This window comes from Psammomys obesus, unplaced genomic scaffold (assembly GCF_907164565.1).
Source record: "Psammomys obesus unplaced genomic scaffold, mPsaObe1.curated_primary_1811, whole genome shotgun sequence".
Classification (NCBI taxonomy): domain Eukaryota; kingdom Metazoa; phylum Chordata; class Mammalia; order Rodentia; family Muridae; genus Psammomys; species Psammomys obesus.
The window spans coordinates 10,668,026-10,691,300 of NW_026596109.1; the positions used below are offsets into that span (position 1 = coordinate 10,668,026).

Genomic DNA, 23,275 nt, shown 5'->3' on the forward strand with positions numbered 1-23,275 from the left:
ATCTGGAAGAGGGTGGTGGGCAGACACCAGCCCCTCTGCCCGTAGCTCAGCCACACTGCCCATCACCTTCAAGTGCCTGCTGGAAAACAACCACATCGACCGGCGCATCGCTCGCTTTGTGCTGCCTGTGGGTGCCACCATCAACATGGACGGCACGGCGCTCTACGAGGCCGTGGCTGCCATCTTCATTGCCCAGGTCAACAACTACGAGCTGGACTTCGGCCAGATCATCACTATCAGGTGTGTGCTAACACCACGCCCCAGGGGCCCCCTGGGTAGGCAAGGACATGGGTACGTGCCAACTGCGGGCAGAGGTGCTAGGGCTAGGGCAGGCCTGGTCTCCGGGATTAGGGTGAGCAGAGGTGAGGGCTGGGCCCAAGGACCGAGAAGGCTGGTGTCAAGGGCAGGCCGCTGCAACGGGACAGAGTCTGAGGCGGCCTCCCTGTAGGCCAATGCCAGCACACAAGGACAGGCCCACAGTGAGGCTGGGCAAGCTGGGCTGTAGACCGCCAGAGTCTCTGAGCCTCTCTGTCCCACAGAGGCAGTCTTCCAGCCGCCTCCACTTCCTCCAAGGATGGGGATGGAGACCCTTGGCTGCCCCCCGAGGCCCCGGGGTCCTGCTCTCATCCTTGGAGCCAGGCCCGAGGCAGTGTCACCGCCACCTCCTTCTCCCTCCGCAGCATCACGGCCACCGCAGCCAGCATTGGGGCGGCCGGCATCCCGCAGGCGGGGCTGGTCACCATGGTCATTGTGCTCACCTCTGTAGGCCTGCCCACGGACGACATCAACCTCATCATCGCTGTAGACTGGGCTCTGTGAGTGCTCGGCTCGGGTCCCCACCCAGGCTGTGGGCGGGGGGGGGGGGGGATGGCCACCTGTCAGCGCCCCGATAACCCACACCAGCTTGCTTGTGTGACCTGGGCTTCCAGAGTCACGAGCCCCCTTGACCTCTCTAAAAGTCTCTAAAGATAGGGACTCCAGGTCTGGACCCTCTAAACCGTGTCTGTGTCATGAAGGGATTTCCTGAGCTGCTTCGCCACCCCTCGGGGGGAGGGGCGGGTGCACCCCTGCCTTCGGCCACTGCCTGTGCCTCTCTGCGGTGGCCTCACGCTCCGCACTTGGGTGTGGCCCTCTCCCCGTTCCCCACCGAGGCTGCCGCTGCTCACTACCCACTACCCACCTTGGCTTGCCAGGGACCGCTTCCGCACCATGATAAACGTGCTGGGTGACGCGCTGGCGGCGGGCATCATGGCCCACATCTGCCGGAAGGATTTTGCTCAGGACATGGGTACTGAGGTGAGAACAGTGTCTCTCCGGTAAGCCGCTAAGACTGTGGTTCTCAGCCTGTGGGTCGTGACCCTTTCACGGGGTGGGGGGAGGCGGGAGCAGAGCAGCGTATCCTGCACCTCAGATATTCCCATCACGATTCGTAACAGTGGCAAACTTGCAGTTATGAAATCTCGTAACGAAAATTTTATGGTTGGGGGTAAAGTGTCACCACTGAAGGGTGAGGAACTGGATTAAAGGGTCGCAGTAGTGGGAAGGTTGAGCCAGGTGCAGTTGCAGCTCTCCGGATGTCCCGCCCACCCGCCGGGAAGCCTTCCGCCACATCCTCCACAGCTTCCGGCTGCTCTAACACCTATTCATGGAGGACCTGCCAGGGTGCCCAGCCCTGGCTGGTGAGCGGTGGGAGAAAACAGTACATCTTCCCTCTGAGAAACCCAGTCTCTCACATAGGACATGTGTGGAACAGCCGGGAGCTGTCTGGTCTGTGTAGCCACTGAGGCTCAGGCAGGGAGCTGCTGTTTCCCCACTGGACTCGGGGCTAGTCCTTCATTTACCAAGATAGGAGGCAGGTGCAGACTGCAGCCTGCAGACTGTGCCCAGAGAGGCTCGTGCCCTGCCAAGGCTGCCCAGCTGTGTCTATCGGAAAATCCCTTTCGGTGGCTCCCAGCCCCTGAGATGGCTCTGCGCTGCCCATCCTCAGTCCCTCCTAGTGCTAACAAGGCGCGTTTCCTCTCCAGAAACTGCTCCCCTATGAGACCCAGCCCATGACCCTGCAGGAGATCATGGCCGCCCAGCAGAACGGCTGCGTGAAGAACGTGGCTGAGGCCTCGGAGCTGACCCTCGGCCCCACGTGCCCCCACCACATCCCAGTCCAGGTAGAGCAGGATGAGGAGCTGGGCACTGCCAGCCTAGACCACTGCACCATCGAGATCAGTGAGCTGGAGACCAATGTGTGAGGCTCCAGGGCGGGAGAGGCAAGCGCATGCACGAGCTCCGGCCAGCAACCACGGCTCCTCGGCCCAAGGCCTGACTGGGACAGCTTCTCCTACATGAGCCCAGCAGGGGCCTTTGCCTCTACTTTGTATGGTTTGGGGGCGTGGGAGCTAAAACCACTCCCTGAAAGTCAGGTTTAGGATGTTCACTCCGGCGAACCCTGGCCTCTCCCTTCTGGTGGACAAGGCAGCCTGTAAGAGGCTCTGCCCTCCTTCCAGGGTCCCCGAAGCCACAACCGCTTCCAACTCACGAAGATATAACAATATTGTCTCTGTTCCTGGCCCAGCTGCGTCCAGGCCAGGTCAACCCTGCTCTACCCTTACAGCACGTGGTTTTAAGCCAACCCTCCCAGGAAGGGCTGGCCCATCCCAGGGCTGAGACCTGCGGCCTTTGCATGCTCCAGCCTGTCTGTTCCTGTCCACCAGACCTCTTGTCCGATATCCACTAGGGCTGAAGGACCCTATGGGCGCAGCCCAGCCAGACTCTCGTGGGACAGGTGGGCAAGATGGACCACAGGAGGGAGGCCTAGGTGGGGTGCTGTGGCCAACTGATTAGCAGGACCTTGGGGTCAGACCTCCACAAAGGCTTGTGTGGCAACGTGTAAAGAGAGTTCCCAGTCTTTTCCATGTTTGCAATAATGTGACAAATAAAGGGTTTTGTTTTGTTTTGTTTTGTTTTGTTTTGTTTTGTTTTGTTTTCAAGACTGTGTCCGTAACAGACTGTGTGTTTTTTGTGTCTTGAGACAGGGTCTTGTTTTGCACTAGTCTAGCTACCCATTATGTAGACTCTGCTAGGAGCAATCCCCCTGCCCCCACCTCCCCAAGTGCTGAGATAATAAGGCATGGGCCATGCTCTCCAGTTTGAGACCTGACTCTGGGCAGCACCTCTTTGTTGAGCTGACACAAGCTGACAGCACCTATCAGCCTGTCCTGCTGGCCCCAGTGAGGACTGGCCCGTCTGAGCTGTCACATGCAGGAGACAGTAGGAACAAGCCCACCTCAGGCCACCTCAATAGGCCCAATGGCAGCTGGGCCTTTTCCAGGGGTACTATAGACAGACCTCCTTCCCTGGCTCGACCTGGTCTGGGCTCAGGAATCAGACCTCAGGAAAGGAAACAATCCCATTGGAAGCTGCCCTTGGTTAACGGTTTGCCTTAGAGAGGGGCCTGACCCAAGAGGCCTAAGGGGCAGAGAAGGGCGCTGGCCACGCAATGTGTTCTAGCTGGAGGTGGGGGTGGGACAGGGGAGGGGGCCGGTAGAGTCATATTCTAGGCCCACGAGGATGCTGAGGCCCAGGGAGGAGACAGGCTTCCCCAAGGCCACTGGAGGGTCAGGAGGACACATACCCTCAGGCTTGAACTGTATCTACCCTCCTCCCACTGAGTGTGCAGACCCCAGGAAGGGCCCCAGCCGCAGGTCACACCCTCCCACCCTTTCATCCTCGATGGCCCTCTCACGAGTGTGCATAGCTGTCCTCCCTCGGTTGGTTCCTGACCACCTGGGAGAGAGCAGATGTCCAGTTACTTCCTCCTTCCCGAGCATGCCTTCATTTGGCCCTCCCTGTCTCCCCTCTTTCGACCTTTGAGGAGGCCAGCTGCCTTCCCCTGCTAGCAGGAGTCCTACATTTTGGTGAAACTGACAGACACCACACACTTCCGGGTCAGGGGGATCCCCGAAGTTGTTTAGATCCCAATGGCGGCGAGGTATAGCTCTCTACAGCTTTTGACCCAAGCCCAGCTCCCTCTCACTGGGGCTGGCATACTAGGCCCGTGCTTTGCCTCTTCCCTGGGATACCTAAAGGGACCGTCCCCAGCTTAGCCCTGCCGGAGGGCTCGTGTCCTCCCTCTGCCTCCTCCCTGCCAAGGTGGCACTCCAGGTGGGACCCAGGCGGAAACGCGCAGGCCTAAAGGCAGACCTCCACCCCCTGAGAAAGGGTGCTCCCTGGCTTCCTGCCTTGCTCCTCTGCCCATCCCTCCTCCCCGTGCCACGCCTGTGGGGCCCCTCAGTCCTGGTGCTAGCCCTCATTTCTGTAGGTCAGGGGTGCTGCTTGTTGGATCTCACCCACCTCAGGCTGGCAGATGCCAGCCCAGCGCCTGGAGGGAAGCGCGAGCGCGGACACACACACATAGAGCGCGGCTGCGAGGACAGAGGTAATGCTTTATATTAATTTTTCTGTAACAGGAAAAATCAGCTTTGAGATATATTTTTTTAAATCTCCTCATATTTTTTTTCTCCTTAAAGAAAACCAAAGGTACCCAGAACTTCCCTGCAGAACTAAAGACCAATGCAGCCACCGCCACCGCCACCCCTGATCCAGTACCCGCCACCCACAGCTGCTTCCCCTCCCACACCTTCTTGAGATTGTCCTCAGAGAGTGCCCATGACCTGCCAGGGCACAACAGGAAAGGGGCGCCCCACAGTCGGACTGCCCAGCACCTAGGTGGGGGGAGGCCATGGTGGAAGGCAGAAGGTGCCCTCCCCAGAGGGAAGGCACAAAACAAAAGCCAGCTTTTGTGAGTCTCAGAAGGCCTCAGAGCAAGGAGACAACCCTGAGTCCCCAAGGGGGAGAACAGAGGACAAGGGGCATGGCTGACCGTGACAGCCCGAAGTGGCTGGAAGCAAGAGCTTTTGGTGACATAGGCCACTCTGTGTATGAGAACACTGGGGAGGGGCGCTGCCTGAGTGTTTCAGGCCAGTGTGGACTCAGAGGTCAAAGTGTGTGTGTGTGTGTGTGTGTGTGTGTGTGTGTGTGTGTGTGTGTGAGATTGTGCAGAGAGCTGGTTTGGAGGGTCACGGGCAGCCAGCTCTCTGTGTGGCCAAGCTGGGGGTGTGGTCGTAAAGCAGTATCTGCACGTGTCTGGCTGTGTGACACGCTCATTGCCGGAAAAGGGTGGGACACAAGATTGCGCTCAGCCTGTGGTGTTCAGAAGCCCCTTGGGCTCAGCGTTGGGGGTGTCAGAAGCGGACACTCCTGGGGCACAGGCCCGGGCTGCAGAAAGGAGTCCGGTGGTCCATCATCCTGTGGAACACGGTGGAGAGTCAGGGACAGCCACGGTCAGCTTTGGATGAAGGGGGTCAGAGGCAGGGGGCTTTGGAAGCCAGGCCACCATGGGTGGGAATGAGGGAGTACCCTGGGAGTCTAAAAGCAGGAGGTGCCGGCCTTGAGTTCAGAACTCCTGGGGCTTCTCCCAGCAGTCCGCTCAGTTGACTGGATTGGCCAGACTTCCACAGAGGAGAAAGATGCTCCCTCACCCCGGCACTCCACAGCCCTTCTCAGGAGAGCCAGAGAACTGGAACTCACTCTGTAGACCAGGCTGGCCTCGAACCCAGAGACCCACCTGCCTCTGCCTCCTGAGTGCTGGGATTAAAGGCGCCGCCACCACCCTGGTGATCCCTAGTTTTGAAGGATAGTGCGTCCTTAGCTGGCCCTGGGAGCTGGGTCTGCCCCTTCATGCTCACAACCCTGCCATGCATCCTGCTACCATCAGTGGCTGCCCCGTCTCCATCCACACAGCCACACCACCACCAGCTCCCCTCTGCTCATCAGCATCCTAACTGTGGCATGACCAGCAGGCTCCTTCCATGGCCAGAGCCTGGCTTTCTAACTCCTAGCACATTCCCTGAAGTCCGAACTAACCCTAGACAGTGCCCTCTGACCACTGCTCTCTCCCTGGAAACTCCCATCAGCTGCCCCGGTCTCAGCACCCTCCCCATGTTTCTGCCCCTCCTCCTTGCCAAGCCTGGCCCCCAGGACAGAGACTGTTAAGATAGCCCATTTCTTCGCTCCCACAACATCACTGCAGAAGTCAGCCATGGGTGAATCCGAGTCTCTGCTTAGCACCTCCCGCTGTGTGGGCAGAAAGCGGAGGGCCTCGGGCTGCTGTGACTTTATCAAGCCACTAGCCTGGCCAGGACTGCAGCCACCCAGCTCCCGGGCCCTCCCATGACAACGGGACAATCGCCGGCCTCCTGCAACCCCCACGGCAGCCCCCACACCCACTCTCCTCCTCCCTGCACCCCACAGCAGAGCCCACGGCCATGCCGTGGTCCATGCCGCCTGTGCCGAAAGGAGTACCAAGCAGGGCGGTCTCCATGAGTTTTACCCGGCCTCCCGCCTCCTGCGCCACCCCAGAGCAAATGCACTCCCTGGGTTCCCTGTCATTCTCGCCACCTCACTGCTCCCTCAGTGGCCCCCCGTGAAGCCACAAGGACACCCAGTGATGCTCAGCAGTGTCCACCTCCCTCAGGCTCCTCGCACTGAGGCAGCTTCTGGAGAAGTCTGTGCTCATGCTAGGTGTGTGTGAATAAGCATGTCCACATGTAAACCTGTGTGGGCCGGTACCCGCAGACACGCCTCTGTGCATGTATCCACAGGCGCACTTGTGCACACAGGCATCTACTTGTTTTTGCCTGTGACTGTGCCCTGGAGTAAAGCCTGTATGCATGTACACGTGTGTAGATGCTTGTGTTACATGTGTGCGCAAACTCCCTGTCCATGTGGCTGCTCTCTCCCTCGACGCCCCGGACAAGCTCTTGCAGCCTCCTCGGCGTCTGCACCTTTCTCCGGCCTACAGTGACTACAACCCCCACCTCCAGGTATCTCCCAGCACCTGCTCCTCTCCCTGTGTCAGAATGCCTCATACACACTGGTTTCCATGGACGCGCAACCACACACACACACACACACACACACACACACACAAACACCAGTCTCTCCCATGGTGCAATCCGACCTGCAAACGAACTGACAGGTTTTCAAAATGAAGGTGCGCGGCGAGGACGACACACAGCAACCTAGGACAGGTCAGGGACAGCAGAGGGCGGCGAGAGGGGGGCATCCTGCGGACCACCCACCTGGATCAGATCTGTGTCACTCTGCTTCTATCTTGTCTCCTCTTCCTCGTCCTCCTCATCCTCCTCTTCTTCCTCTTCCTCATCTATGTGGCCTCGGTCCTTGGAAACGTCACCAAACTCAAAGGTGCCTTCGATGTCCAAGACCTGCAGGTGTTTCAGCCTCCGGAAGGCGCTTTCCACCACGGAGCCCACGGCCAGCTTGTTGAACCTGGGTGGTGGTCCATGGGGTCAGCGGCAGGAGGCCAGGCTGCTGCCCTCATGCCTACCCAGCTCAGAAGGGAGAGTGGGCAGGGAGTGGGTGCCCGGGAAATGCCACAGAAAGTTATAATGGTGTGGTGGTGGGGGGAGGGAGGATAAGCATGGTGCATCATGGGAAATAGACCTGTTGGAGCACCCACAGCTCAGAGGAAGGGGATGGCAGAGGACTGCCAACTGCGAGGCAAGAGAGGTCTCCCTCTGGGCACTACACAGGCAGAGTGGCGGTCCCGGGAGCTGCCTCTGCCACCCTCTGGCTGGCACACAGGCCGGGCCACGTCTGAGCTGGTAAGGGATGTACTCAGCCCTGACGTTAGGCCCAACACCGCCTCAGACACTCAAGTCATAGTCTGTGGGAGTCTGAATTCCCTGAAGTCCCTCCGGGGACCTAGGCATGTGCCCGATACCTCAGCCCCACCTGGCTGGCTGTGGACACAGCGCTCGCTCGTGTCTTCACAGCCGGGGGTAGGCAGATGCTCTTTGGGATTCCCCTCTCATCCCGTTAAGCCACGGCAGGCCTGGCAGAGCTGTGCTCACTCTCGGGGGCTGAGCAGGCACGGGCTTGTGGGGTCCTGCAGCATGCCCAGGGCGCCCTGGCCAGACAGCACCGAAGCCAGCCTCCACACCCACTCTCCACCTGGAAGCTGCTTCCCGTGCCTCTGCCCCTCTGCCGTCCTGTTGGGGGGGTGCAAGCAGGCCTGCCAGGACCTCCTACCTGAGAAAGATGCCCTTGAGGTTGGGGGTGGAGTCGAAGGCGTTGGCAGGAACGGTGCTGATCTTGTTATTCTGCAGGTACAGGTACTCGAGAGACGGGGGGAGCCCCTCAGGGACCTCGGTGAGCTGGTTCCCAGCAATGTCCAGCAGCTGCAGAGACGAGCAGGGGAGTCAAGGACCCCGCCTGCCAACAGCTTACAGGCTGCCATTGAGCCACATTATATTTCGGTCTAAGAACCCTAGGGAGGGGAGGGGCCTGACAACCCACGTTTTCCAGGTGGGGAAACAGCTCAGTGAGGTTAATCCATTTCAAAGGGTCTGGAACACGCTGTGCCGGACTCCACAGATTTGTTCTAATTGGTGTAGCTCCTAGCCAGCTCCTTCTGCCTTTGTACGTGAAGCCACAGCCTGCATGTCACAGTCTTTAACCCACCTGTCACTTCCATCAGACTAAACACGTCAGGATCCACATGTGCAGGGCACAAGCAGGCCCCAGGCCGGCCAGGCTCTGAGTCACCTCATGCTTGGAGCCGAGAAGCCGTAGCCAGGGAAGTGGGGCAGGAAAACTGACTTACCCTGGTTCTTTGGTCACCCCTGCTGCCCTTCAGAATGCCAATGCACCTTTTCCAGACCCTCGCTAGTGCTGCCTGCCATGATCTTTAAGCTCTTTCATCACCCTGACAGGCTGGGATTCAGGCTCATCACACTGAGGCCCGGATCCTACACAGCCAGCATCAGGACTGCAGCAGAGCCCAAAACTTCCAACTCTGTCACCTCCCCGGCCCACCGGGCTTGCTTCCCATTTTGTCTTCACAGCGGTTGGCAGCCTCCCCACTCTCTGCTTTATCACCCCCTCGTCCATTCCAGAGACGGCTGGTGCCCACGGGGGGGCCAGGGACATGGACTTTGTGAGAGCCGTCTCCACACTCGGGAAGCCAGACAGGCTGTGCCGGTGGACCAGAGCCTGACAAAATAAGCCGTGGGCTTGGCTGTAATGAGGAAGGGCCTCACCCAGCTCTGAGCCAGGAAATGCTTTCCAGGGCATTAGCGCAGGGTGGATTTCAGGCAAAAGGAGCAAGCCACCTGTCAGAAGAGCCACGGTGCGATGTCTCTCTGCTCACTCACCACATGCCCAGGCTGAGGCTAGGGAGGTTGTCTAACCTGCCTGGCCCTCCTAAAGGGTAGGAATGTTTCCTTGGCAAAGTGATACTCAGGATAAGTCCTAGGTATACTTTATCACTGGCGGTGGCCCAGGCCCTGGTTCCTCACGGGATCCCCAGTTCTAGGACTGTGTTGAGTACACTGTGGGGACCCTCCCAGACTTAAAGAAGGAAGGAAGGAACAATGAACAAATGAACGGATGTGTCCAGTGAGAAAGGCAGGTAGAGCGCTTCCAGCCAAAGGAACAGTGTTTGCGTGGGCTGGGGCAGCAGCAGAGGGAGGCTTGAAAACCACAGCAGAGCGTCTGGCCTGGGACCCCAAGGGAACAGGGAGCTCAGCTCAGAAACAGGGCGGTTTAGCCTGGGGCATTAGCCGTGTGACTAGAGAGCTTTAGATGCGTTAGGTGCTGGCTGAGGCAGGCAGCAGAGACCAGGAGTCTGCCAAGGGCCGCTTCCAAGTGTGAGTGGGTGTGGCCCTTCCCCCTTCCAGAGTTAGGAAATGCAACAAGAAGTGTGGAAGTTTGGGGCAGGTGTGGAGTTTGGGGCCCAGGCTGAGGAACGGCTATCAGGGCAGCACAGAGGCCAGGTTCTGATGTGTGGCCTTCAGCAGGGTGGGCTATCTGAGGAGAGATTCCAGCCACGCTGCACAACTCGCTGCCTCACCCGTCTGCTCAGCTCGGGGTACCTCCCGGCTCCTCTCTGCCTCCACCTCTCCCTGGGATTCTCTGAAGACTCCCCCCCCGCCCCCCAGTCCTGATAGCAATTCCCGCCACCACAGCCAGGGTACATGCTGTGGGCCTCTCTAAAATGTAGGCCTCTCCTCCTACCCAGAATTCAGGCAACCCCCAGGTCCTGAGGCCTAGAGTCCTCAGTAAGGGGAGCCCCGAGAGACTGAGGAGGTGTGAGGGAGAGGTGACAGCATTGTGGAGGTTCTCAGCTCTGTCATCAATGGCCCTGGGAGGGGAGCAGAGCTGCTGTGGCAGGCTTGGACCCTCTTCAGTGTTCTGGTGAATCCCACCCGCTCACTGCTCACCTCACTGTCCCTAAAACGGGTTGGTTCTTGGGGCCATCCCTCCATAGTCAGTCACAGGAGCCACGCCCACTGGCTGACCCCAGAGGGCTTTGGTCAGGGTCTCCCACCCTCGCCCTCCGGTGAAAGGTAAGATCGACATGGGCAATGTTCCAGCCTCCAAGGTCAAGGCCCAGCTTCTGCAAGCACCTACTCCTGTACTTCAGGAGGCTGAGCCCACGCTGCCCCTCCTCTCCCTGAACCAGGGACCTAGACCTGCAGCCATGACTACCTCTCACCATGACCACCCATCTCAAGCCTGGGTCTGTGTGTGGTGAGCCAGCCTGGCCAGCCCAGACACAGGCTCCTGTGTTCACTGTGCCCTTTGCTCTGGCACCTGGAGGTAGTTTGGACTACGCAGCCATGACCCTCCAACCCTAAGGCTCTCCCCGGCGGGCATCCAATGTGGACAAGCTCCATTTGGCTTTCTCCCGGGGGACCCTGGCTCCTGGCACAACTTTCACCCATCCTAGCAGCTGAATAGGGCTCAGGCCGGCCATCCTAGTACAGCCGCCATCTTCTCTCCTCTGGGCCCAGTCCTTCAGTACCTGCAGGCCAGCAAGGTCCACCCAGGCACGGGGTCCCAGGGCCCGGCTCCGCAGTCGGTTGCCTGTGAGGTAGAGTTCCCGCAGCTGGGCCATGCCAGCCAGAGACCCGCGCGCCAGGGCGGCCAGCTCGTTGCGTTTGACCTTGAGCACGTGCACGTTTTTGGGCAGGCCCGGAGGCAGCGTCTGCAGGCGGTTGCCGGACAGGTCGAGGGAGCGCAGCAGGCGCAGCTTGCGGAAGGCGTCCCGGTGCACGTGCGGGCTGGTGATGCGGTTGTAGCTGAGGTTGAGCTCCTCCAGGAAGTAGGTGGTGGCGAAGTCCTCGCGCCCGATGCCCGCGATCTGGTTGTGCAGGATCATGAGGGTGCGGACGCGGCGGGGCAGGCCGCTGGGCACGCGCTCCAGCGCGTTGTTGTACAGGTGGACCGTGTGCAGCCGCTTGAGGCCCTGGAAGGCCAGCGGGTGGATGCCCTCAGCCCGAAGCTGGTTGCTGTGCAACAGCAGGTACTCCAGGCTGCGGATGGGTGTCAGGACCTCGGCGTCTACGCTCTGGATGGCGTTCTTCTCCAGGTGCAGCAGAACCAGGCTGCGGGGAAGGCCGGCCGGGACCCGGGACAGGTTGTTGCTGGACAGGTCCAGGTACTCCAGGCTGGAGAGCTTCCTGGGAGAAAGAAGGGAATCAGGATGCTAGACAGGCGCCTGCGTCCCACACCTGTCATCCCTGTGGCCCTTTTCTAAACGCGTGACTGGTTCCCGGAGACAGAAACGGCAGCAGATGGAAGCCCCAAAGCTCCTCCGGAGACAGCAAGCAAGGAAAAGTGGACACACGGCCGCGCCCAGCTGGGGACAAGCCGAGTGCCCACCCGGCCCGCACTTCCAGATGCCGTGGCGATGCAGAGGATTGGGCAACTCGGGGACCCACCAGAAGGTCTCATTGTCCAGGCCCTCGTCTGTCAGGTAGTTGTTTTGCAGGTACAGTTCCCGCAGGTTGCTCAGTTCACTGAAGGCTCCAGGAGGAATCTTCTCCAGTTTATTGTTCTGGAAGGGGAGAGAGGGAGGGGCGGAGTGAGAGGCAGAGGCGAGAATCAGACCTCTCCGCTCCAGGTGAGGTGTGCAGAGGAACCTGGGGGCTGCCGGGAGGGACAGTCGGGCCTGCAGCACCAGGTGGGATGAGCCCCTTCGAACCCACCCTGCAGGCCAGGCGCCCAGACTGTCCCCCAAGGTAGCTGATACTCCTGCCACCTACTCCCAGACCCGTGGGCCACGCTTCTCCCTCCCTCGGCAGTGCTGGGCTGGGCCCTGGGTCTGCCTCGACCCTTCCTGGCCACCTCAGCGTCCCACCTTGAGGTGCAGCTTGTACAGGGCAGGTGGCAGGTGCTTGGGCACGTGGCGCAGGAAGTTGCTGGACAGGATGAGGATCTCCACGTTGCCGGAGCCATTGAACATGTTTTCCGGCAGCCCGGCGTCTGCCAGCTTGTTGTTGTGCAGGTACACAGACCTGCGGATGGAGGCCCAAGTCTTCACCCGGCCCGGGCTCCCCGGCCCTTCGGCCAGCATTGCTGTGTGCCTTCAAACTCTCACTCCGGCTGAGAGGAGGGCCTGGGGCACTTTTCTACCCTCTTAACCCAGGGATGTGGAGTTAAAAAGAGCTTCAGAACCCCACAGTATGGTCAGGGACAGAGGGCTCAGCACCCTGCTAGAAGTCACCACGTAAATTAGTGGCCGAAATCCTTCATATGAAGTTTGGTCCCAGCCCGGATCCTTCATATGAAGTTTGGTGTGGAAGTCTTGGGAGTGGTCATACTGCCTTGAGCAGCTTCAAGAAAGGGCAGCTCCACCCTCTGGAGGCTGCTCTTTCTGCTCAGAACCCCCCCCATTCCCGTGCCTAGGGTACTACTCCTCATTTATTGGACAGAGGCCTCCCCACCCCTCAGGTCTCAGCTTCTGGATCCTGAGCTCCGCCAGGCCCTGGGTGTTTCCTCACCACAGCCCTGAGCATGGCCCACGACCCATGGCCCAGCGAGCCCTTTCTCAGGGTCTGCCTGCATTTCTGGCTTTGCCTCAGCTTTCCACAAACCTTCCACGCTCACCCCACACACCCAGGCTCATTCCTCTGACCTCAGATTTGGCTTTTGGCCAAAGGTGAGTCCGTAGATCTTGGTGAGATAATTGGCAGCAAAGTCCACACTGATCAGGGTGTTCGGCAGGAATCGGGGTGCCAGTGTCAGCTGGAAAGGGAAGAGCCGGCAGAGAGACCAATAGAGGTGCAGAAGTGAGCTCTGGGCCCTGCCACTGAGGGCCCATCTGCTCCCCTTCCCTTGGTTCTTCCCTGGAACTTCTAATGTAGAAACTTGTTCCATCTTTTATGCAAACAAAGTATGTCCAGCCTGTGTAGCCCTTAGCCTGGCAATCAAAGCCATTTGCTCTGGTGGCCTGCTGGGCCCATGGGGAAGGATTAGAGGTCAGAAGAAACAGTGTGATTTGAAAAGCTGTTCTCTCTGCCCCATGCGTGAAGGGAAGGCCAGCCTCACTCACTCCATACTTTGTTTATTATTTACTTCTATACATTTTGAAGCAGTTCTCCTTGTGTTCAGGCTTGTCTCATGTTTCTGGACTCAAACGACCCTCCCACCTGAGTACCAGGGAGCAGGAAAGCTACCCCCACTGAACAGCCATCCCTGGGCCCAGGTTAGAACCTGCCTGCCCTTCATTGCTTTGCTCAAATGCCATGTCCTCCAAGAAGCCTTCCAAGTGCCTGTGTGACATGTTGGGCTCTCCCTCTGCCCGTGTGTGCTGGAGGCCTTGGCTGCTTTATTATCAGACATGCTCTAGGTTATAGCAGACGGTATGAGCCCCCTTCTCAACATCCGGGGCAACAGGGACCCAGAGGCCAGGCTGAAGGACACTGGGAGCAACCACAGAGCTCAAGGGAAGAGAAAAGCAGGAGGGAAGGGGAGCCCGCCCACCTCAGGGAAGCCCACCCCCACACACACTCCATGTCCCTCACCTTGTTGTTGGCCAGGTACAGGTAATTGAGGCTAGTAAGATGCTCAAATGCCTCCTCTGGGAGCCCTTTAAAGGACAGGTCAGAGCCCTGGATAAAGAAGATGCTACAAGGGAGCAGACGAACCACCCACTTGCAATCAGTTCCAGCGTCCATCCTGACATCTTTCTCCTGCTCACGTGGCCCAAGCTTGCTGAGGGACTGAGTGACCCAGCCTAACATTCTGGCCAGAAAGAAGGGCTCCCTGGGAACGGCTGCAGGGGGTCAGAGCCCCTCTTCAATCTCAGCCCCACCTACAGGCAGGTGCAGCCAAGCTGGTCCCTGCTGACAGATAGCTTGGTACAGTCAGACTGGCTCCTCTCCAACCCCGAGCTGGCCTCTGACATCCAGTTCCTGCTCCAGGACCCCCAGATGCTGGGACGGGTCCAAGTCAAAGGAGAACAGTTACATAAACCACGGGCTTTCTCTCGGTGGAATACTCTTCCGCGGAGTGTGTGAGGACAGCCAGAGAGAGTGCGCTAGCAAACAACCATGAGAGAAACAAATTTCTAAAGTGAAGCAAAGCAGCCGCTGCTGCTAATGCAGGAGTTGGGCTTGGGTGTAAAAAAAAACAAAACAAACTAGGGTGAATGACTGCAGGGCGCAGACGTGGCTGTAACTGTGTAAACTCACTAAAACACATTGAAATTGGGTTGCTTATGGCATATAAGTTACACATCAATAAAGATGCTTTCTTTTAAAACAAGGGGAGGGAGAATACCAAAATCTTAACAATGATGATTCAAAGTAGAGGGATTGTGAAGGATTTTTTTTTCCCTCCCACTTTGTTTTTCCAAAATTATGTACTATGTTTGTCTTCGGGGAAAAAAAGCAACTTAACACTGCTCTCGGATCCTAAGGCCCTTGCAAATTGGAGAATCTCTGACAAGGTCCCAGGAAGCATTTGCTCTCAACGGCCCAGGACCCACCTCCCGGGTCTCAGACACCCACAGCAGGCTCGGGCCCACATCAGAGAGCCTCCCTGCCAGCCCCACACAACCCTGGCCTCCCTCCACCCTGAGGTCTGCAGGCCCCGCCCTGCTCCCCCGCACCCCTCACTCCAGCCTGAGTGTCCCTCACCTGGGGAACTCAGTCCTCACCTCGGGAAGTCAGGCGGTTGTTCTGAAGGTTCAGCGTCTCCAGCCGCTGCAGCCGCGCCAGCTCCTCGGGGTAGATCTTCTCCAGCTGGTTGTTCTGGGGGGAAAAAGGGCAGCAGCAGCTGGGGGGTGGGGGTGGGGGTGGTGAAGCCTCCCTCTCTGGGGCACCTGCCTTGGAAGTGTCTCCTGAGGCAGACAGGGCACAGCGCAAACCTGTGCCAGCCCCACTTTTAAGAGCCCACATGTAGGGATTTACCTGTACCAGCAGCCACCTGGAGCCGTGCCCTAAGCAGAAGCGGTTTCCCTGCTTTGACCCTGAAGTCCCCACTCCCCTTGGAAGTCTAGGTTTCTGAGGCCCATGTGCTCTGGAAAGCCATCCAGGGCCTGGCCCGTAGCCTAAATCCTCTCCTTCCACCCCATTTTTCTTTCTTTTCTTTTCTTTTTTGGTTTTTTGAGACAGTGTTTCTCCTTGTAGTCCTGTCTGTCCTGGAACTTCACACTGTAGGCCAGGCTGGCCTCGAACTCAGAGATCCACCTGCTTCTGCCTCTGCCTCTGCCTCCGGAGTGCTGTGATTTCAATCACATCTTAAGGCGTGTGCCACCCCTGGCTGGCCAAGCCCTTTCACCTCTATTTGACTTCTTAACTCACTTGTCTGTTCGACCCCTGAACTGTGAACACCTGAAGTCAGGGGAGGATCACGTCCCTCCCAGCGCCCCTCCCAGAACCAGAGGCACCCACAGCAGGCACATGAGTCTGTATGTGACTGGGGCAAAGGAGCCTTGTAAGAACTGCCTTCATTTCGTCCTGTCCAGCCCTGCCCCGACTGCCGGAGTGACAGGCAGCTCTCCGGCCTTCCTGGGATCTCCCTGGAGAGGCGAGCCAGGGGCCGGCACCCTCACTGTATGCTCTGGTCCCACTGTCTTCTAGGATTGGATCCCCTTCTGCAACGGTGTGTTAGTGGTGCCCTATCTAGTCAGCGGCTGGGCAACTCTGTGCCCGCCTGTGCTGAGACGTTCACACTCTACGAGCTGACTAGCCCAGACTCCTCCACAAACCAGGCTGCACCTCGGGGCTCTGTAACCAGGACACCACCGGTGCCCTAAGGATGGGACCAGGACTCCGTGAGGTTCATCTGTCCTGATGCCCTGAATCTGGGGGCGGTGAGGAGCGGTGAAGATTGGAGGATCTGGGTGAGAAAGGAGCTGCTATGCGACCATGTTGAAGGCTTGGGGTTGGCGGCTGGGGGTGGGGGCGACCGCCGGCTCAGTCTCACCTGCAGGGAGAGGTGGTTGGTGAGCTCCGGCAGGTCGCCTGGAAACTCCCGGAGGTCAATGCCACCGCAGTCCACTACTCCTTCCTGGGAGCAGGCACACTCCCGGGGACAGTCGATGGTGGCCGGGCCCAGCTCGGGCTCCCCAGGGCTCAGGACCAGCACGGGCTGCTCCTCCTCCACAAACTCATTTTCCTCGGGGCTGGGGCCGTGGGTGCCGCCTCGGCCAACCGCAGGTGCCCTCACAGCCAGCGCGGGGCCCAGGAACAGCTGGGGCAACAGCAGCAGGAGTGGCAGGCCCCTGCCGCTGGCCATGGTGCCTGTGGGAGGAGTGGCTCAGGCCCGCCTCCGTGCCAGCCAGGCACATCCACGGGACACGTAGCGACGGCCATCGAAAGCCATGACAGGTCAGAAGGCAGTTGGCCGCTCTCGACCTTCACGACTGCCAACCCTCTCTCATCGGAAATGTTCCCTGCGGCAGGGGATGGAAGGGCCATAGAGCCCTGTCCTTGTTGGGGCTTCTGTGACCCTCATCAGCCTGCGTCCTGGGGAGTTTGAACCCCCACTTCACAGAAAGGAAGCTTGAGGCAGGACCCGGACGGACTTTGCTAAACTCCTGTTGCCCTGACATGGTCAACGTGGCAAGCGTTTGTCTCTCCCACGGCAGGTGTGACCCCAGGTCACGTGCAGGATCCCAGGACTGGGCCCTGCCCCTCTTTCAGCTCCCTCTCCCACCATCACCTCACTTACACAGGACTGTTAGGGCCCACGAGGGGCCCCTCGCTCCAGGCCTTTGCACGTGCTATTCTTTTTGCTCAAAATGCCCTTTCCCTCTCTTGTGTTAGTGTGTGTGTGTGCTTGTGTGTAGGGGGGTGGAGGCTTAGCAATAGTTGAGCTGGGTTGTGAACACTTGCAAGTCACAGCACCTGGGCTGAGGGTAACTGTACGTGTGGGTTCAGGCTGAGTGACCCCAAAGCCAGGCAAAGAGGTGACAGCCTGCTGCCGTCCTGTGACCGGCTGAGTCCCGCTCCTGATGTTCAGCCGACCTCAGCAGGGCCTGACATGTTCACTCGACCACTGCCCCTGCAGACAGTCTCCAGTGCAGCAGGGACAGCCACAGGCTGAGGATACTCGGCTACCATTGTCCCCAAGGTCCCGCAGGCCAGGGCTTAGCACCCCAAGGACTCAGAAATGTCCCTGGAGTGTGTTGAGCTGCAACAGGTGGCAACCAAAGCCTCCCCGTCCCCCAGTTCACTGCACCTCAGCTTCCTCCTCTGTCCCAGGCGGGTGCTGTCCAGCCCCACAGTCCTGTCAGGACAAAGTGTGACAACGGACACAGGGCATCTGATGCCGCCAGGCGACGGGAGCGGCTGCCACCACGAGGACCCTGTACCGTGCTCCGTTGAGTGGGGGAGTGAGAGGCGTCGCAGTGAACGCCTGGGCTCCGGCCCCCGATTCCTGCCTGGAGCAGTCACCAGCACACAAGCCAGGCTCCCTCACACTCCCTCAGGAAATCCCACCAGGCAGCAGCAGGAAGGGCCAGAGCTTGCCACGGCAGGACTAGGGAAACCGGGAAGTTGGCAGCGACGCTGGAGGGTGAGCCGTGGAGACCAATGGCTAGAGCTGTGAGCTTAGCTCGGGCTCTCCCCAGACTTTGGCAAGCTTTGAAACAGTCTAAATTTCCGTTTCTCACCTATCCTAGAGATGGTAATAGGAGTGCCCTCCAAGGGCAATCCGTAGGTCCACGAGATGCACACAGTCAGTGCTCAATAAATGAATGAACATGAATGTCTCCCTCCCATGACTCCACTCCAGCAGTTCTCAACCGAATACTATGAGCCTTTCATATCATTCCTCATGCTGTGGTGACCCCCAGCCATGAAGTTATTTCCATGTTACTCCAGAACTGTGATAACCTGATATGGGAGGCGTCTGCGAGAGGGGTCGCGACCCACAGGTTGAGAACCATAGCACGGTCCCCTCCCACTTCATTACCCATTCTGCCGTCCCCTCTTCACCCCATCCCATGTCTAGACCTCATTTAGATTTCTCGGTCTAGCCGGTCTCAAGCCATCATCCCCAAGAAGATGCTGGAGCCACCCGTGGCCTCACTGTTTCAGACACCGCTTCATGCTCCGGTTGCCTCAGATACCCCATCTCGCACCCAGCCCCGGGCCCGAAACAGGGGTGAAGTGGACTGCACCCCTGTCCTCTGCTCAGCTAGGCCGGCAGTATAAAATGGTCCCTGGGAGGACTAGATATCCCAGAGAAAGGGCAGGAAGAGAAGAGAGTGACATCCAGGCCCCTGACCCTACCGTCCATGTGCCCTAAGCAGACTGGAGCCCCAGCCTGCTAGCCTGGCAGAGGACCAGGGAGCCCACACATCAGTGAGTGCAAGTGAGAGCCTGGCCCTCCACCTCCTGCCACCCCTCCACAGGGCATTCCCCTCCCCCACAGCTATTTCCATAGTCTCCTGGCCAAAGCAGTCAGGGGGCGGTGGGGTGCGCCTCAGAGCAGGGGACAGGGAGGGGGCGCAGGGAAGGCACAGGTCCTCGCATACACAGGGTACTCACTGGACAGGCTGGTTTTCCTCCCTCACCTTTGGCTTGTCTCCATAAAAAATCCACAGGCTTATCTGTGCGGACACATAATTTATATCAACACTCAATCTATATTGAACCAACCTGGAAGTGTTTCTGTCACTACTTTAGAGACCAGCAAGCAGAAGCAGCCCAGTGGGGTCAGCCAGCTTAACGGCTGTTAAGGGGCCAGGCTGAGCTGGGGCCTCCACCTTGTCCCATGCTGCTCTTGTGGGAGCTATCGAGTGCTGGGGTCCTGGTGGAAGCCTGGGGCAAGCTCCTGCCTGAGAGGTTCATGATCCCCTGTCCACTCCCGTGGAGGCTCACTGCCCCGTGTGGCCACGGAGCACTTCAGTTGTGGCTAGTCCATGCTGAACTGAGTGTGCATGGATTTTAACGGCACCGTAGAAAAGAATGCAAAACACTTCGTTAATACTAATGGTGTAGAATTCCTCGTTCATTTTATATTGGCTGAGTAATACTTTTCATATATTGGGTTAAACAAAATTAAGTTCATCTGTCTTACTTTACTTAAAAAGTTATTTGTAGCTGGGCATGGTAGTGCATGCATTTAATCCCAGGACTCCGGAGGCAGAGGCAGGCCTTGACCTCTCTCTGGACAACCAAGGCTACATAGTAAGATAAAAATTAAGAACCCTGAGAGAGAGAATGGATACCATGGCGGGCGTGTAGAGGTCAGGAGCATCTCCTTCCACTCTTGTTTCTAAGCCTGTACTGCATTCCCCATGCTATGCCCCTGCCTCCCATCTTGCTATAGGGATGCTGGGATTACAGATGTGTCCTTCTGTATCCGGGGATTCTGGCGATTGAACTCAGACTTACATGCCTAGTGCTTTTACTCACTGGGTCATCCCTCTGGCCTCTCATTTTATTTTTCTTCATGTGGCTTCTAGAACACTTTACAGCTGCATTTGTGGTTCACATCATATTTGTTGGACAGTCCTGCTTTAGAGTCTGATACACAGACTGAGATGAGACAGTAAGGCATAGAGATCACAGGGGCCCAGAGCAAGCACAACATTGTCATGGATGTCTTCCTAGAGGAATTTGAATCTTGACTAGCCATTCTGATTGGCAAGCATCAGGCAAGAGGGCAAGAGAGTCACTGCGTGTGAAGGCCTGGGGTCCAGAGTCTGTGTGGAAAGCTCCCAGAGCTCACCAGACTGTCTGTAGCAGGTGAGAGCTGGGAATGACACAAGCAGGCACAACGGCCACAAGTGCAGGGCAGGTTAGGCCATGGAGTATGAGCCTGGTTCCTGGGAGCTGAGGAGATGCTGGAGTGAGGAGGGCAACAGGCAGGCTGTGGATAAGGCTGTGTAAGGGACAAAGAGGCCAGAGTGCTGGTACAGGGATAGAAAGCAGGGACGAGATTCCAGAGCTGATAGGAAGGACAGACAGGGCTCGGAGCAGATGCTCAGACGGCCCCCCGCACGTGTGTTGAGTGAATACTCACTGAGTCCCAGCCCTCTTCCCGGCTACAGTTTGCTGGAGCAGTAGAAAGCTCGAGAGTACGCAGGAGCTGTGTCCCTAATCTGCAGGCTGGAAACTCAAATGCAAATGGCTCCCACTGCTGCCCACCCCAGAAACCTCGTCTCTTCAGCAGACCTCTGCCCAGAGGTCTTAGCTTGTCCTTCAAGGTTAGGCTGACCGCCCCCCACCCCCGATTCTGGGAGTTGAATGAATTTGTGAAAGACAGGGAAGAAAGACCTACACTATCATGTGTTCAAATTCCCTGCTTTCTAACTTAGCGTGTGATGATGGTGGTGATGATGAAGAACAGGCTGGGGCTGGAGAGATGGCCCACCTGTTACGAGCAGTACTCCGCTTGCAGAAGATGTGAGTCCAGCACTCACTGGGATGGCTTACAAGGGCCTGGAGCACCAGCTTCAGGGGACCGGATACCTGTGGCCTCTGCCAGCACCTACCTGCACACATAGACGCATAATTAAAAACAAGTCTTTAAAAAAGGAGAAGAGCAAGGGCGTGGTGGCTCAGCCCGTAAAGGCTCCTGCCTCCAAGCCTGGTGACTGGAGTTGCAACCCCAGGACCCATGTAGCAGAGGACGACAACTAGTTCTGGCAAGTTCTCTTCAGACAGATGCTCTATGGCGTGTGCACACAAACACACACAATAAAGAAACAGATTAATCAATTAATCAATCAATCAATTAATTAATTAATTAATTAAAATTAAGACTAGAACTAAAGTTTGTCTTCTGCCCATGCCCCTGAGCTGGTCTTGAAGGCTGAGCAGTAGTCCCCCTCTCTCCCCCCCAAAAAAAAGGGAAAGAAAAGCCCTCCAAGGTGTGAGTAGAGGCAGATGTGTTTAAGCAGGGTAAACCGGGAGTAGAAGTTGGGCATGGAGGCACAGGTTGCAAAGGTCATAAACCACCATGCCCGGAAGCCATTAGGGTTCCAAATAAGTCATGACCAGCACCCTTAGGTATGACTCCAATAAGCCCACGGGTGCCACCTCCTACCCAGGATTCAGACAGAGAGAACAGAGATGCACAAAGTCACTGATCTGATACTTCTTACCTTGCACACAGAAGATGGAGCCTAGGGCTCCAAGAGCGGGGGGGGGGGGGGGGGGGAGCGCAGAAGCCCAGACCGTTCATTGATGAGCTTCCCAGAGCAGCCCAGGACTTTCCCAGGGCTGTGCTCTCTGTGAGCCCGGGGTCTGATCATTTTGGCTTTCCAGGGCAAAGGGGAGGAGTAGAGGAGGATAGGCCCACCCAGGGGTCCTCCCAGCTCGCACCCCACGTGCCTATTCGCGCCCCATGCCCCGGCAGAGCGCATTCCACCGCAGACGCTCAGGTGGCTTAAGGCGCATCCTCCCGCCACCTCTCGCATGCCTGCATCCTAGCCTGGGCGCCTGCTTTCCTCCAGCAGCTTTGGCTGCAGCTGCCTCCCAACCTGGGCCCCAGCCCAGGAGCCCCAAGCCGACCCCACCCCCTCTTCCACCTGACTGCAGGTCAGGCATTTCACCTCGCCAGTCCCAGTCCGCCACCTACCCTGACCCAGCCCCGGGCTGATGGTGGTTCTGTGACAGGCACAACCCGGGATGACCACGCTCCTTGCCCGGCCCCTTCTCCTGTCCCCCTGGAAGCAGCTGACTAGACAGACGGCGGGGTTACGGCCGGAGTTACGCAGCGTCCCCCGAGTTAGGTCCCACGGAGGTGGGCGAAGCCAAGTCTCGCGGCTCGGCTGTGCGCCTCACCTGCCCAGGCGCCCTGGGCACCGGTTTCTGCCTTTCTGTGCTCGTTTCTGTCCGTAAGGCGGTCATCGTCGGACTCGGTGGAGCCCCCGACGAACTGACGGGAAAAGCCGCAGGATGCCCTGGGCCCAGGCGCTCAGCGCAGAGGTCCAGACCCCTTCCCGGTTCCACCTGCCCCCACAGTCCCTGTCACCGGGCCGTGTGCCTCCACCTCCCCTCCCCATCCGCTCGCAGATTCCTTCCAGATGTGCGCAGCGGGAGGAGCCCGAGGGCCGGGACCTCCGAACAGCGAGTAGAAAAGGCGCCCCCTGCCCCCGGATCCCGAGCCCACGGGGCTCCTGCCTCGCTGAGGAGGTGTGGCCGCCCGTGCCCCTGGCGCAGGGTCCGCGGGCCGGGCTGCGGCGACCCTCCCCGGCGGCGGCGGCTAGGGCTCCGGGCGAGGAGCCGGAGCGGGCAGCCCGGGCGCGGCCGTGTGGCCCGCGCTCGCTCGGCCCAGCCGGCCGGCCGCGCTCCTACCTGCTGCTGCGCGCCGCGCCGCCGGCGGAACGGGCTCCCGGGCGTCCGCCGCGCTCGCCGGGCTCCTGTCATTCAAGGAGAGCCGCGCGCGCAGCGCCGCCAAGTTTTGTTGTGGGTTCTGTCTCCCCGCCTCTCCCCCGGCCCCCGCCCCGCGAGCATCTGCCGGCCGCCGGCCTCTCCCGACACAGGCGCAGGGTCCCGCCGGGCGCGGGGAGGGCCGGAGGGAGGGAGGGGAGGAAGGAGGGAGGGAGGGCCCGCGCCCCAGGCGCCAGGCTTGGCGAGGCCCCGCTTCCCGGGAACCCCGGCCGCCGCCCCCGGAGGGCCGCCGCACCACGCCCCCACCCAGCACCGGCCAGGCGGGGTGCCTCCCGGTCGCCACCTCCGGCTCCCAGCCTGCGCGGGGGTTGGGGGGAGGGCCGCACCCAGTCAGGCCCCCTCACCTGCGGACAGGCTCCTTCCATCCAGGGCCTCTGCGCTCAGCTTCTTCCCCATGCCCGAGAGCACTCTGTAGCCGTTCCGGGCACAAGCGCCTTTCCTGTTCCCTTCTCCCACCCCGGGGTCCTGGGCTGTGGCTAAGGCGGCCCCAGCCAAGACCCTGCTGGGCCCCTTCCCAGCAAAATTCCTCCTCCTCCTCCTCCTCCTCCTCCTCCTCCTCC

The 23,275-nt window shown here is 59.0% G+C and overlaps 2 protein-coding genes across 4 annotated transcripts in view; one reads left to right on the forward strand and one right to left on the reverse strand.

The window, feature by feature from the left end:
• The window catches only part of Slc1a7 (solute carrier family 1 member 7), a 37,713-nt gene extending 35,470 nt beyond the window's left edge, over nucleotides 1–2,243 (forward strand). Inside the window, exons 8-11 of the mRNA XM_055628994.1 lie at nucleotides 46–240; nucleotides 681–815; nucleotides 1,194–1,296; nucleotides 2,025–2,243. Coding sequence (XP_055484969.1) covers nucleotides 46–240; nucleotides 681–815; nucleotides 1,194–1,296; nucleotides 2,025–2,243 — 652 coding nt within the window. The remainder of the gene's footprint in view (nucleotides 1–45; nucleotides 241–680; nucleotides 816–1,193; nucleotides 1,297–2,024) is intronic.
• Nucleotides 2,244–4,424: 2,181 nt separating this feature from the next.
• Nucleotides 4,425–22,723, reverse strand: Podn (podocan). Of its 3 annotated transcripts, XM_055629067.1 has the most exons (13): nucleotides 22,620–22,723; nucleotides 20,692–20,812; nucleotides 18,861–18,922; nucleotides 16,291–16,607; nucleotides 15,020–15,113; nucleotides 13,884–13,948; nucleotides 12,995–13,104; nucleotides 12,218–12,374; nucleotides 11,799–11,914; nucleotides 10,880–11,537; nucleotides 8,104–8,252; nucleotides 7,134–7,341; nucleotides 4,425–5,298 (listed from the first exon to the last, which is right to left on the reverse strand). In XM_055629067.1, the coding sequence occupies exons 4-12, from the start codon at nucleotides 16,600–16,602 to the stop codon at nucleotides 7,161–7,163; spliced, it is 1,842 nt and encodes a 613-aa protein (XP_055485042.1). In that variant the 5' UTR covers nucleotides 16,603–16,607; nucleotides 18,861–18,922; nucleotides 20,692–20,812; nucleotides 22,620–22,723; the 3' UTR covers nucleotides 4,425–5,298; nucleotides 7,134–7,160. The 3 variants fall into 3 exon arrangements, with proteins under 3 accessions (XP_055485042.1, XP_055485043.1, XP_055485044.1); XM_055629068.1 differs by lacking the exon at nucleotides 22,620–22,723 and having other exon boundaries at nucleotides 20,692–20,828; XM_055629069.1 differs by lacking the exons at nucleotides 18,861–18,922; nucleotides 20,692–20,812; nucleotides 22,620–22,723 and having other exon boundaries at nucleotides 16,291–18,162.
• Between the last annotated feature and the right edge of the window lie 552 nt (nucleotides 22,724–23,275).

What these genes read in the sequence shown, in the direction of transcription:
- Podn (XM_055629067.1), bottom strand. Translation starts at nt 16,602, where the DNA reads ATGGCCAGCGGCAGGGGCCTGCCACTCCTGCTGCTGTTGCCCCAGCTG. An exon ending in CCAACCACCTCTCCCTGCAG is followed by an intron (nt 15,114 to 16,290) that starts GTGAGACTGAGC and finishes TTTTCCCCCCAG; the next exon opens with AACAACCAGCTGGAGAAGAT. An exon ending in CTCAAGGGCATCTTTCTCAG is followed by an intron (nt 7,342 to 8,103) that starts GTAGGAGGTCCT and finishes ACCACCACCCAG; the next exon opens with GTTCAACAAGCTGGCCGTGG.